The sequence below is a fragment of the Parasteatoda tepidariorum genome, chromosome 10 (genome assembly GCF_043381705.1).
Source record: "Parasteatoda tepidariorum isolate YZ-2023 chromosome 10, CAS_Ptep_4.0, whole genome shotgun sequence".
NCBI classification, from domain to species: Eukaryota; Metazoa; Arthropoda; class Arachnida; order Araneae; family Theridiidae; genus Parasteatoda; species Parasteatoda tepidariorum.
Window position 1 is genome coordinate 24,907,852 of NC_092213.1, and position 14,831 is coordinate 24,922,682.

General features: G+C 25.3%; 1 protein-coding gene and 1 long non-coding RNA gene across 2 annotated transcripts in view; both read left to right on the top strand.

Moving 5' to 3' along the window:
* The window catches only part of LOC107437479 (early endosome antigen 1), a 38,301-nt gene that overhangs the window by 641 nt on the left and 22,829 nt on the right, over positions 1 to 14,831 (top strand). Inside the window, 9 exon segments of the mRNA XM_071187128.1 lie at positions 742 to 789; positions 4,822 to 5,022; positions 5,862 to 5,919; positions 6,999 to 7,096; positions 8,336 to 8,422; positions 8,581 to 8,618; positions 8,713 to 8,794; positions 8,797 to 8,855; positions 10,350 to 10,418. Of these exon segments, the coding sequence (XP_071043229.1) occupies positions 742 to 789; positions 4,822 to 5,022; positions 5,862 to 5,919; positions 6,999 to 7,096; positions 8,336 to 8,422; positions 8,581 to 8,618; positions 8,713 to 8,794; positions 8,797 to 8,855; positions 10,350 to 10,418 (740 nt within the window).
* LOC122271172 (uncharacterized) lies at positions 11,342 to 13,567 on the top strand. Its single transcript, XR_006226219.2, has 3 exons — positions 11,342 to 11,481; positions 12,315 to 12,372; positions 13,470 to 13,567. It is a non-coding gene; the product is annotated as an uncharacterized lncRNA (long non-coding RNA).

Sequence of the window (14,831 nt, forward strand, 5' to 3'; positions counted from 1 at the left end):
ATTTAAATTGATTTTTAACAGGAAAATTTTTTTAAAAAAAACGTGTAGATGTATGCCTAGTGGGGCTATGAGCTATTCCTTTCCATGATTTTTTTAGTTTCTCGCAGGCTGCTTTGCGGAAGTTGCCAAGACTTGGCGAATATTCTGCCACAAATCACGTTACGGAAATCGTCCTCATGATTTTTCCTATTTGCATAAAAAGGGAAGATTTCAGTATTGTGAATGATCACCAAGTCTTGGTACCTTCCGGCAACGAAGACTAAAAAAACATCACAACAAAGAGCAATTTGAAGGCTATAACCCGTAGCCGCCAATAGCAAGCCTCTATATGTTTTTTTATTTTATTTTTCCCGTTTAAAATCAATTTGGTGCCTTGGCATGATTGATCACTGTACGGAAATATTCCGCATAAAAATATGAAATGCAAGTAAATATATTAGAAATTGCAATTTTTCTGACTGATTAGTTCTTCGACATTTTTTAGTGTGACTTTTGTACCAGCTTTAAAATGACCATTTTATTTTAATAAATGCATCCTTTAAATTTCATTTCGTAAATTATTTCAGTGGGGATGATTTTCATGTGGGTATCTATGAAAACAATCGCCAAGTCTTAGTGAATTAAAAAATGTCAACTTTTTCCACTTTGATAATTTTTTGAAGCAGATGAAATGTTTGCATTATTAATAGTATGGTTATATTTTTATGTACATATAATTAGTTGTCTTTTTTTCTGTTTTAGACTGAATCACTATCATCTAGACCTTCTGAAGAAAATGTTCAAACTGAGGTAGATGTTAGCAAAAATCTTTAATCTAAATTTAGTTGTTACTAAGTTTATTAAATAATGAAATTTCTAAGATTAAAATCCTTATTTTTATTATTTTGGTTGAATAAATTTGATTTTTAAAGACACATCTGTGTCTAAATTATTAAAAATATGTTAATTAATTTTCAGATGATTTTCTCAAAACGTTAACTTTTGCTTAAGACGATTAGAAAAATTTCCTCTCATAATTATCGTAATATTGATAATTTTTCCATTAAAATATGATATAAGATATAATACTTTTTCCATTTCCCATACAGTTCCCTCACTTTAAACTTTGAATCACCGAAAATTTTTATCATTCATCGTTTACTTAATAAGTTTAAAAATGTGCAATGGTAATGACATTTTACCTATATTTTATTTTTTGTTAAATATAATTTAAATAAAATTGTGTCTGATGGATATTTTTTCTACTCCTTCTTAATATTTTAAGCAAAGCATACCACTATATAATGAAAATAACTACCTATTTTAAAAGGAAATATTGCTTATGGATGAAAAAGTTACGATTTGCGAAAATAACTCTTACATTAGTTAAAAGAAATATTATTTTAGTATTTTCATTCTGTACAAGCCAAGTTTATGAAAATATATAATGTTATAAGTTCATCATAAGTTACCTTGCATAATCTTATTTGTAGAGATGAAATGAACATTTGACCTGTTTGTCGAATATTCGGTTCGCCAAATATTTCCCCAAGTATTTTTTGAAAAAATATTTTTTGACGAAGTTTTTTTTGAATTTTAATGGTATATTTAATATATATATATAGTATATTTGGTATATTTAATAGTATTTTCATTGTAAACTATCAGATATAGTTTTTGCACATATTTGTCTAGTTTTAAAATTGCTTGCAAATTTATATTCAGGAAGACAAATGGAAAAAAGAAATTTCAAAAAATGTAACAAGATAACTTTATACTGAATCACATGTTTTTTGCTGCTGATTTTATTAATATTAGATAACATATCATGTTCAACAATTTCGTTTTTTTAGAAAAATAAATGTTTTATAAGGAAAGTTACTTTTTAACTCTCTGAGCATTTTTGCAGACTTTTCTTCATCTACATTTAATCATTTAACTGTTGTTTTTTTTTTAACTAGTTTTTTTGTGTGTAATTATGTATTGAGTTGCTTAATATATAATGTTTAGTACATTTAAAATTAACAGCTGGATAATGCCTCTAAGTTATTAGTAAATTATTTAATGGTAAAAATTCTATGTCATATTTTTTATTATTATAATGTGGTAAACTTTCTCTAAGACAAAATTGGTCAAAATTAAATAATATTTCGGTCTTAGACAATTTTCCGCTTAACATGAGCACAATAGTACTAGTTGAAAAATTTCATTAGATAAGTAATTTTTACACCATAAAAATATGATTGTATGAAATCTTGAAAATGATAAACTTAGAAAGGAAATTATAATAACTCTGTTTTTAATGGGAATCGATAAAATTAATTTTTCAAAATTCTTTCCTCTTATCCATTTCAATTTGAAAAAACATGCAGGGGAATAAGGGTTATTTATTTATTTTTAAATTTATTATGCTGTATTTTGACCATTTGCCATGTTTTTTTTTAATCTCTTTATATGTAAATTAAAAAATTATTTTATTTGAAGAGTACCATGCATGCAACTACACACATATTTAGCATAAACAGTTGAAAATTACAAAACCACCGAAAAGCTTCCATTTTGTGAGAAACTTATCTTTTGTTAAGGTCTCAAATACCTTTCTGTTTCTAGAGTTCTCTTTAAGAGTAAAAAAGGACAGGGTGCTTTCTCAGAGAAAAGTGCACTCACTTGTCACTGCAAAAATGTATCTAAATGTGTATTAATAATTAATAACTGAATTTGACTTTCAACAATTTTCGAATTACCCTATTATACTATTTTATGTGTATATTTTGAAAAATAATTCTCACTCCTTTTCGAAATCTGAGAAAAAATTTTTGTTTATAAAATGTAATTTAAGGAATGCTAAGAGACAATCACTGTGCCCAAATATTTTTTAGAAAAAAGTAAAGTAAAAAAAAAAGATTTTTGACTAACAGCTTGAAAGCTTTTTTTATATAAAATTTAAACTGAAAATTATGAGAAAATAAACTTTTAAGAATGTCAATTTTTTTTTTTTTATTTAAAGAAAAGAAAGAGAGAGGATTAATAAATATTTTTTTTTTTAATTTAAAGTCACTTAAAAAATTCATTAATGTACCTCCCGAAAAAAAAAAATTAATATTGATCAGCATGAAACCTATACACAGATAATTTTACCAGTGTGCAATTATTAATTAAAAACTGAATTATTATTATTTTTAAAATGGAATATGAATAAAAAGGCAGTGTTTTTAAAGCCTGGGAGCTTATTTTGATACGATACGGCAAAGAGGGTGCATCAAAGGGCAGGCCTGACAGGCTGCCCTTCGAAAAACGCTTAGGGAGAACACTGCTGTTTTTTTTGTTGGCAAATTCCAGCATTTGAATAAAATTTTAATAATATTAATGTACCACTTATCATTTAAGTAAAACTTTTTTTTTGCGCAGTGTGTGCCTTAAACAGAATTTACTCTATATATGGATCATTCTCACGAAAAATGTCATTTTTCAGTTCATAAAATCCCAAAAAAGTAAAGTGAATAAAAAGCTCTGAAGTTTTTTATATTAATAGAAATATGTAATGGCATTATAAAGAAAGTATATATCCTGTAAATTATACTTAATATTTAAATTAATTAATTTTTTAAATAATTAATTTATAATTAATTAATTTATAATAATTAATTTATAATAATTAATTAATTAATTTTATTAAATTAATTTATTAATTTTTTAATTTATTTTTCAAATTAATTAATAAGTAAATTAATTATTTTCACTATTTGAAAAGTGAGGGAATGACACTAATAGTGAGGGAATGATATTTTATTTTAATACATGTTTTTATCTAAGTTACATCTACCTAAAGTTTGAAAATGATAACATACTAAGTATATCTAATATTTATTATAATTTAGTCTTATATATTTAATAGTTTTTACAGGTTTGGGAAATAAAATTGGCTGGCACGATTGAACAAAAAAAAATTTGATAATATACTCATCTTGAATCATTCCCTCACTTCAGCGTCATTCCCTCACTTTATACACTAGTGAGGGAATGACGAATTCAATAAAATTTAAAAATAACAGTTAGGCCTAATTAATTTCTGAAGTCAATCACATACAATTATATTCATACAAGAAAGCAACATATAATTATCCACTTTCTCGATGAAGTTGTATTTTATTTTACTCTAAAAAATGACATGAGGGAATGACAAATGTAAAAAATTTTACCTGGTTTGATTCATTCAAATTTATTCCACAGCAAAGCTTCTTTAAGTTGAAGATGGAAACATACTGCAATTTTGTTCTATGATGCCAGTTGTTAACTTCTGAAGTTTTTATTAAAATATTTTTATTCTAAGAAGATTGCAGGTGATAAGAACATTGTTGTGAGGGAATGACGCGAAACACTGGGGACAAAGTTTAAAATAGTGCTGTGTTAATATTTTTATCAGAAATTAAATTTAAAATTGATTTTCTGAATTCTATATTTCAGTATTCTGAAATAAAAAACACGAATTTGTAAAAAAAAAATTTTTATTTCAGAAACAATTTTTTTCTTTTTTTAAATCAGCAGTGGGGACAAGTGAGGGAATGACATATTGGTATATTTTAATTACCTAAAATAAATAAAAAATAAAAATTGATAATTTTATTTTTATTCTTTTGTTAGCTTGCATTCTGAAGGACACTTTCCCTGAAAATTTTTTTTCGTAAGTTGTAAAACAAACATAAAATATACTGGGGACATGAAAATGACTGTTTTTGTGAGAATGACCCATGTAGATAAATGCATTTATCATGATATAATTCATTTATGTTTTTATTTCAGTTGTTTTTTTAATGTGGATTCTAACTTAGTTATATATTCTAGGGGTTTGTCTGCCCTACTTGTTTCCTAGCTTTCCCAACAGCCGAAACACTTCAAAATCATTATGAGAGTTCACACTCTGAAACCTTTAATGAAACTGCTGGTGATAGACCCTTCAACTGTCCTGCGTGTAAAATGAAACTAGGTAGTGAAGTTGAATTGCAATCACATTTTACAAGACATCATACTGATAAAAAGGAGGATGTAAGCTATTGCTTTTTTTTTAACAGTTAGAAACTTAAAATTTTATACTTTCAAGGATTCAAATGTTTTGAGCGTATAGTTTTTTTTTTTTTTTTTCCATTTTCACAATTACTTGAAGCTCTGAGGTGAACCGGGTTCGAATCCCAGCAATATCTGGTCGATACCCTGCTTACGCCGACCACGGTGCTGATGTAAAATATCCTCAGTGGTAGATGGATCATGGGTTCCCCTTACTGTCAGGCTAACTGTGGGAGGTTCCGTAGTGATTGTGATTATTTTCCGTAGTGCATAGTTCCATCAAAAATTCCTTTATGAATACAAATTTCTCCAAATATTTGATCCAGAAGTTCCCTTGTCTTCTGGATTGGGTATGAAATTACAATGCTACGGAGTTGAACATTAGTAGTCGTAGACTCAGAAATGGGTGGGCTGTTCAACAACGGTTATTAAATATTGTAAAAAAATTACTTGAAGCTATATTTAAAGCTTTTTTGCTTTTATTCTTTGGATTATACTTGCATGAGATTTATTGTACTTTATATCAAAAAAAAGTATTAATTATCTACACCAATTATTAATTATCTATTAATATAAAATTATCCAGCTATTCCGACTTTCATGAGCTAATTTTTATTTTAATCTTGCACAGTATTAAAAAGAGAAAGCTTCTTTAGTCAATTATTTGAATCAATATCATGTATGAGAATTACTCCCATTTATTAAAAAATAAATAAAACAGACTATATATTTATGGTTTTATATAATTTAAGCATGTTATATCTTTAATTTTCTCTTTTTAAATTAATTACTTTACAACAAAAAAATGTCTTGTTTCTTAGATTGAGTTTGAAGCCATGTCTCTACAAGTTAAAGCTCTTGAGGAAGGAAAGACTCTTTGTGAGTTAATTTTTTTTGTCATGTCTCTTTCTAAAAACTTCATATTTTTACCCTAGATTGCTAAATATTCATTAAACATACTCTCAACTCTAGCCAGTTTTGTAAAGTAAATTATTTTTAAAGATTTCAAAGGTAAAATTCTACATTTTAATAAAATTTAGTAGGGTTTTTTTAAAAAAAAAAAAAACATAGCTAGCATGTTTATATATAAATAAAGATTGCTATAAAAAGTTCAGAGAATAGATAATGTGGGTGTTGGTGAAAAGAAATTGAAACAAGATCTCTTTTCAGTTTAATATTTATTTTTAATGTTGAAACATTGATTTGCATTACAAAACTATGTAAAAGAATAATGACTTAAATATTACTGTAAGATGCATCAGAGGTGCACAACCTACACTCCGCTAGTTGACGTGGATTCATAGAGTGACAGTCTCCGTAGAAACTGATCCTTAACATTAACAATACAAAAAATTAGTCTGAAATTGAAAACTTTAGAATTAGTCATTTGCTCTAAAAGTGTTTATCCTTAATGTAACTATTTTAAGGAAATGTTTTATAAAGTTAATTTTAATCACCGAAGGAAATTTTACATAATCCTGAAATGGAATAGCAAATTTTGATTTGTAGCAAAGGAATATAAAACAGGGTTTCTTTTGTGTGACAGTTTCATTTAAAATCCTCATTTTTTTTATTCTTATTTTATCCCAAATATTTTAATTGTGATTACTTTTTGACACACCCAAATCTCTGATTCTAACTGAAATCTGTGGTTTTCAAATCAAATTTTTCAATTGTGGCTGCTATGGTTTTTCACATGATTTTAAAAATACCAATATTTTAAATTTATTATTATTATTTCATTTTTTTTTCTATTACTACACTTGTTTGACATTTGTAGTTTTTAAGTAATGTTAATTAGTAGAAGAATTATGTCATTTGATTGGCAAATTAAATATAATACTAATAAAATTTATAAATAAATTTAATAAATGTAATGAAGCAATTCAAAAATATATCTTTATTGTTATTTTATTTATTTATCAATTTATTTTTATTATTATTATTTTTTTTTTTAGTGCAAACTGAATTACAAGCTGTCAGAGAAGAGTTGTTGAAGGAAAATATGAAAATCAGAGAAGAAAGAGATAGTTTTAAGTTAAAGGCTAATAAATTGGTAAATAGTATTTTAATGTTTTTATGTATTTCACTGTATTTTTTAATTTATTTTTTCATAATGTTATTAGAAATAGAATCTGTGTACAAAATGTGTAATCTCTTAATATGCTTTTTACATTTTTGTAAATTATATTTTTTTTAAATGCAAATTTATATTATTATAGCCTGTAGATTTTATTTTAAACAACATTCTTTTTTCGTGCTCTCAACAAGCAATAAAAAAAAAGTAACCACTATACTTTTAATTTAAAATGTAATGAATTTCCACTACAGTGAAGCAGAACAGTATTACATATAAATGTAAATTTGTAATCTGATGTATATCCCGGTGTAAAAGTCAACTTTTCAACTGCTAAAATTTTATGAAAATCAGGATATTGACTTATGTATGATATTTCATTCATTAATGAGAAAATATTGATGCATTGCAAACAATGGGATAGGTATGAATAACTCTGCATCAATTTATCCCTTTTAAAATCTATTTTTGATATGTTATATACAATTTTGCATTTTCTCTCGTAATATTTTCTTTACGTATAAACGTAAAGGATGTTTTTTCGAAGCAATACTTTAAATTACATTTAGAGAAAAAATTAAGAATAAGAAAAGTATTTTAAACCCAATGAAAACTTTTAAAACATAACATAAAGTGATGTCACATGTAGTAAAATAAAACTAATTAACAGTTGCCTAACAGCATGTTAATGGATCTTTATTTGAGGGAGTGCCTCTTAGTATCTTTGAGGGCAAATCATCATATCCAGAAAGAACAATGTGAAATATTTTTTACTTTAGAAAATTTTGTAAAGTTAATTATTTTTTAGTTTTAGAAAAAAAAATTTCAAATTTTCATTTTTTTTTTTTCCAACTGTTGAAGTGACATACCTGAAAATCGCTATCTTGTAATCACACATAGGGGGTAGTTCGCTCAGCTTTAAGCTGTGTATTCTTTCCTTCTTTTAAAAAAAAAAAGAGAAAAAAAGAATGTTAAAAGATTTGTTTGATTTTGTAAGTCTCAGAATTAAACAAAAAAAAAAGGTAAGAACTTTGAGGATCTTTTCATGGTTTATCTGATGTATACCCTATAAATCTATCTAATATTATAAAAAACTTGATCCATAATTGCCAAAAGAAAATGCTTATTAATTTTAATAATGTGTAAACTTTAAATTTCTGACTAAATTAGTCAATTTGTATGAATTTACATATGTTAACATGTTTTTTCTTATTTTAGACCGATGATTTGGCGTCATTAAAACTTCAGTTTGATGATATAAAAGCAAATAAAATTTCATTGGAAAATGCATTAAGATTATCAAAAGTAAGTCATGTAGTTTTAATCACATATCTTTAATTTATTTAAATAAATAGTATTATAATTAATTAAATATTTGAATAATTTATTTAAATAAATATTTAATTTTTTTATGTTTCTTTGTTCAATTAATTATTGCTGAAAAATGTAACTTTAATTTGTAGGAAAAAATTAAAGATCTGGAAATTGAAGTACACCAAAGGTAAAAGCTGTTAAATAATTTATTAGAATCTTGCAAGTTATTCTCATTTTTAAAATAATTAATTTATATTCTGGTGATAATATCCATAATTTAGACCTGCTGCAGATGATGTAGCTGTATTGAAACAAGAAATAGTCACTGTACAAAAATTGATGAATGAAATGACTCGCCAAAGAGTGAATCTCAGAAAGAAGATTTGCAGAAAAAGTGTAATGATTTGCAAGATAATTATTTAAAGTAAGGTTGATCTATAGTTAATTTGCTTATTTAAACTTTATTTTTATGTTCCTATTACTTTAAGTAATTATATTCAACAATTTTTTTTTTTAATTTTTAAAATTATATTGTAGTTATTCTTGCTTTTGATAGAATCTAATCTAATAACATTTTACAACAGTTTTTGTGATTTATATAGCTTAAAAAAAGATTTTTTTGTGTGTCAAAAGTTGAAACGGTTGTGTATATCTTAATAAAATTTATTATTGCTCTTCAAAAATTTTTAATCAATAAAATTGATATACATTAAGTATTTTATTTACTGTTCTTCAAAGTATTAAGACAGATGAGGTTTTATGAAGTTCCAATTTGAATTTTAAAGATCTGCTTTTTAGATCAATTTCAAAAGAAAGGAACTTCCTCTCAATTGGAGTTAATTTTGTTTGTTTGTTTTGCAAGTTTCAATTAAATACTGTATTTTTTCTTATTGCAAAAGCAGAAAAAAAAGAATTTAAATTTGACAGTGTTTGTTGTATGCTAGATTTAAAAATGTTTGATTTAAAAATAAAGGAAAGATCAATCCATAAAAAAGATTTAAAATGATCAGATTTAAATGACAGTCTTTAAAGATTTAAAAAAAATTCTTACCTGAGAACATGAAATGTTTGTCTTGCCTTTTGTTCTTTCTTTTTGCATATCATTGAATTATTTTCATTCTCATCATCACAAATCTTCATCAGCCATTAATTAATAATAATCTTCCATTTCATCTACATCGTTAAAGTTACTACCATTTTAAATAATAAAAATTTCAGATTTCTTTGTGCTGAAAGAAAAATAAATTTTTGAATAGAAAAGAATGTTCATTGTGCAGCGAATATACCCAAATATTAAGAAGTTTTACTAATAGGACTAATTCTAGATGTATGTCATACATTATATGCCAATAATCTATGTTTTATCTGTCATATGTACATAATTATGGAAATTAAAAATAAAAGTTTAAGTAACTTATATAAGTTCAGTTATTAAAATAATAAATAATGCTCCTTATATTTTGATATTTTTTACTTTTATCTTTTAAGTTTAGATATTAAACACAATTCAAGCTTTTTCTTTCTTACTTCAGTCATTCAATATAGAAAAACACTGCAAATTAAAAATAAAAGTTTAAATAACTTATATGATAAGTTCAATTATTAAAAAAATAAATAATACTCCTTTGATTTTGATATTTTTGAATTTTATCTTTTAAGTTTAAATATTAAACTCTATTGAAGTTTTTCTTCTTCTTTCTTATTTCTTCATTCAATATGAGAAAATGCTACACTTTTAGAAAAGGTTCACGCAAATCTTAGTATCTCTATAGCGTAAGTACTAACCAGTGTCAATTTGTACCTCATGTTTCTATATCTTTCAAAATATTTCTTGCTTAAGATTTTTAAAAAAAATTGTTACATAAAGATTTGACAGTAAAATCTTAATGGTATCTATAGATCCTTATTTACATTGCAGATTGCAAGCTGAAAAGTTGGAATTGGAAAATTTTATCAAAAATTGTCCGAAAAAAGAGGAATATTCAAGGTTAGTATGCCTATTAAAGTCAGCCTGTCTATTAAAGTCATTATTATTTAGCAACTAACTCTTATTGCAAATTAAAGAACAAAAAATTTTGAAATAACAATAGATTTGACTGTTTTATATTAAAATGTTTTTAAAGGTCAAGTTTTTATTCATATATTATAAAAGAAAACTGTCTATTTAAACTAATTTTCTTTGTTTGACATAATTACATTTGTTAATAAATTAATGTAAAAACCTTTGTAGACAAATTTATTGTACTTAAGCTATTTAAATATTAGTTTTTTAAGTACTAATTCATTATTTTAGTATATTGGTAATTTTTCTAACATCAGGATTACTTTTTTTTTTATCTGGCTAATATATATGGATCATTCTCACTGAAAAGGTATAAACAGACTAAAAAAATTTTTTAAATTAAAGTAATTAAAAAAGTGATAAAAATTACATAAATGCCTTTATTTATGTTTGTTATATGTCCTTATAATAATGGTCAAGTTTTCTATTTTATTTTTTACAAGATTTGAAATATTTTGAATTCTGCCTTATCCACGGAGGAGATGTAATTACTTTCTGACTACTCTCATCCCTGATTAAAGGGCAGACCTGACAGGCTGCCCTTCTGAAAATGCTTAGGGAGAACACTGCTGTTTCTTTGGCTGACAAATTCCAACATTTGAATAAAATTTTAATAATATTAATGTACCACTTATCATTTAAGAAAAACTTTTTTTTTTTGCACAGTGTGAGCCTTAAACAGAATTTACTCTATATATAGATAAATGCATTTATCATGATTTAATTCATTTTTGTTTTTATTTCAGTTGTTTTTTAATGTGGGTTCTAACTTAATTATATATTCCAGGGGTTTGTCTGCCCTACTTGTTTCCTAGCTTTCCCAACAGCCGAAACACTTCAAAATCATTATGAGAGTTCACATTCTGAAACCTTTAATGAAACTGCTGGTGATAGACCCTTCAACTGCCCTGCGTGTAAAATGAAACTAGGTAGTGAAGTTGAATTACAATCACATTTTACAAGACATCATACTGAAAAAAAGGAGGATGTAAGCTATTGCATTTTTTTTTTTAATAGTTAGAAACTTTAAATTTTATACTTTCAAGGATTCAAATGTTTTGAGTGTATAGTTTTTTTTTTTTTCCTTTTTCACAATTACTTGAAGCTCGGAAGTGAACCGGGTTCGAATCCCAGCAATGACTGGTCGATACCCGGCTCACGCCGACCACAGTGCTGATGTAAAATATCCTCAGTGGTAGACGGATCATGGGTTCCCCTTACTGTCAGGCTAACTGTGAGAGGTCTTTGTTGTTTTCCGTAGTGCATAGTTCCATCTAAAAGTCCTTAACGAATACAAATTTCTCCCAATACTTGATCCAGAAGTTCCCTTGTCTTCTGGATTGGGTTCAAAATTACAAGGCTACGGAGTTGAACATTAGTAGTCATAAACTCTGAAGTGATTGGGCTGTTCAACAACGGTTATTAAATATTGTAAAAAATTTACTTGAAGCTATATTTAAAGCTTTTTTGCATTTATTATTTGGATTATACTTGCATGAAATTTATTGTACTAGATATCAAAAAAAAATTCCTACACCAATTATTAATTATCTATTAATATAAAATTATCCAGCTATTTCGACTTTCATGAGCTAATTTTTATTTTAATCTTACTTATTGTGATTTGCACAGTATTAAAAAGAGAAAGCTTCTTTAGTGAATTATTTGAATCAATATCATGTATGAGAATTACTCCCATTTATTAAAAAATAAATAAAACAGACTATATATTTATGATTTTATATAATTTAAACATGTTATATCTTTAATTTTCTCTTTTCAAATTAATTCTTTAGAACAAAAAAATTTCTTGTTTCTTAGATTGAGTTTGAAGCCATGTCTCTACAAGTGAAAGCTCTTGAGGAAGGAAAGACTCTTTGTGAGTTAATTTTTTTGTCATGTTTCTTTCTAAAAACTCTTTACATTTTTACCCTGGATTACTAAATATTCATCAAATATACTCTTAACTCTAACCAGTTTTGTAAACTAAATTATTTTTAAAGATTTCAAAGGTAAAATTGTACATTTTAATAAAAATTTAAGAGGGTTTTTTTTTTTTTTTAAAGAATAAGACTTTGCTAACATGTTTATATAAATAAAGGTTGCTATAAAAAATTCAGAGAATAGATAATGTAGGTGTTGATTAAAAGAATTTGAAAAAAGATCTCTTTTCAGTTTAGTATTTATTTTTAATGTTGAAATATTGTTTTAAATTACAAATTTACATAAAGGAATAATGGCTTAAGTATTACTATAAGATGCATCAGAGTTACACAACCTACTGTCCGCTAGTTGTTGAAGTGGATTTATAGAGTGACAGTCTCCATAGAAACTGATCCTTAAATTGACAATACAAAAAATTTGTCTGAAATTTCAAACTTTTGAATTAGTCATTTTCTCTAAAAGTGTTCATCCTTAATGTTAACTATTTTAAGGAAATGTTTTATAAAGTTAATTTTAATTGGCGAAGGAAATCTGACATAATCTTGAAAGGGAATAGCGAATTTTGATTTGCAGCAAAGGAATATAAAAAAGGGTTTATTTTGCATGACAGTTTCATTTAAAATCATCATATTTTTATTATTATTATTATTATTATTATTTTATCCCAAAAATTTTAAATGTGATTACTTTTTGACACACCCAAATCTCTCTGATTCTGTCTGAAATCTGTGGTTTTCAAATCAAATTTTTCAATTGTGGCTGCTATGGTTTTTCACTGATTTTAAAAATACCAATATTTATAATTTAAAATTATTATTATTTAATTTTTTTTCGATTACTACACTTGTTTGACATTTGTAGTTTTTAAGTAATGTTCATGTGTAGAAGAATTATGTCATGTGATTGGCAAATTAAGTATAATACTAATAAAATTTATTAGTAAATTTAATGAAGCAATTCAAAAATATATCTTTATTGTTATTTTATTTGTTTATCAATTTATTTTAATTATTATTATTTTTATTTTTTTAGTGCAAACTGAATTACAAGCTGTCAGAGAAGAGTTGTTGAAGGAAAATATGAAAATCAGAGAGGAAAGAGATAGTTTTAAGTTAAAGGCTAATAAATTGGTAAATAGTATTTTAATAATGTTTTTATGTATGTCACTATATTTTTTAATTAATTTTTTTCAAATTATTATTAGAAATAGAATATGTGTACAAAATGTGTTATCTCTTAATATACTTTTTACATTTTTGTTAATTATATTTTTTTTAAATATAAATTTATATTATTATAGCCTGCAGATTTTATTATAAACGACATCCTTTTTTCGTGCTCTCAACAGGCAATAAAAGGAAAGTAACCACTATACTTTTAATTTAAAGTGTGATGAATGTACGTTATAGTGAAGCAGAACAGTATTAAATATATATGTAAATTTGTAATCTGATGTATATCCTGATGTAAAGGTCAACTTTTCAACCTCCAAAATTTTATGAAAATCAGGATATTGACTTATATATGATATTTTATTCATTAATAAGGAAATATTGGTGCATTACAAACAATGAGATAGGTTTGAATAACTCTGTACCAATTTATCCTTTTAAAAATATGTTATATACAATTTTGCATTTTCTCTCGTAATATTTTCTTTACGTATAAAGGATATTTTTTAGAAACAATACTTTAAATTACGTTCAGAGAAAAAATTAAGAATGAAGAAAGTAATGATAATTTATTCAAAAGTATTTCAAACCCATTGAAAACTTTTAAAACATACCATAAAGTGATGTCACATGTGGTAAAATAAAACTAATTGACAGGTTGCCTAACAGCATGTTAATGGATCTTTATTTGAGGGAGTGCCTCTTAGTATCTTTGAGGGCAAATCGTCATATCCAAAGAGAACAATGTGGAATATTTTTTACTTTAGAAAATTTTGTAAATTTAATAATTTTTTAGTTTTAGAAACATTCATATTTGTTTTTGTTTTTTCCGCAATCAAGCTGACGTACCTGAAATTCGCTATCTTGTAATGAAAAATAGGGGGTAGTTTGCACAGCTTTAAGGTGTATATTTCTTTTTTTTTTTCTTAAAAAAAAGAATGTTAAAAGATTTATTTGATTTTGTAAGTCCCAGAATTAAACAAAAACAAAAAAATTTGGGAACTTTGAGGATCTTTTCATGGTTTATCTGATGTATACTGAGTGTGGCCCTATAAATTTATTTAATATTATAAAAAACTGGATCTATAATTGGCAAAATAAAAAAAAGTGCTCATTAATTTTAATAAAATGTAAATATGTATAAACTGTAACTGTGTAAACTGTAAATTTCTGACTATATTAGTCAACTTTTGTGAATTTACATATGTTAACATGTTTTTTC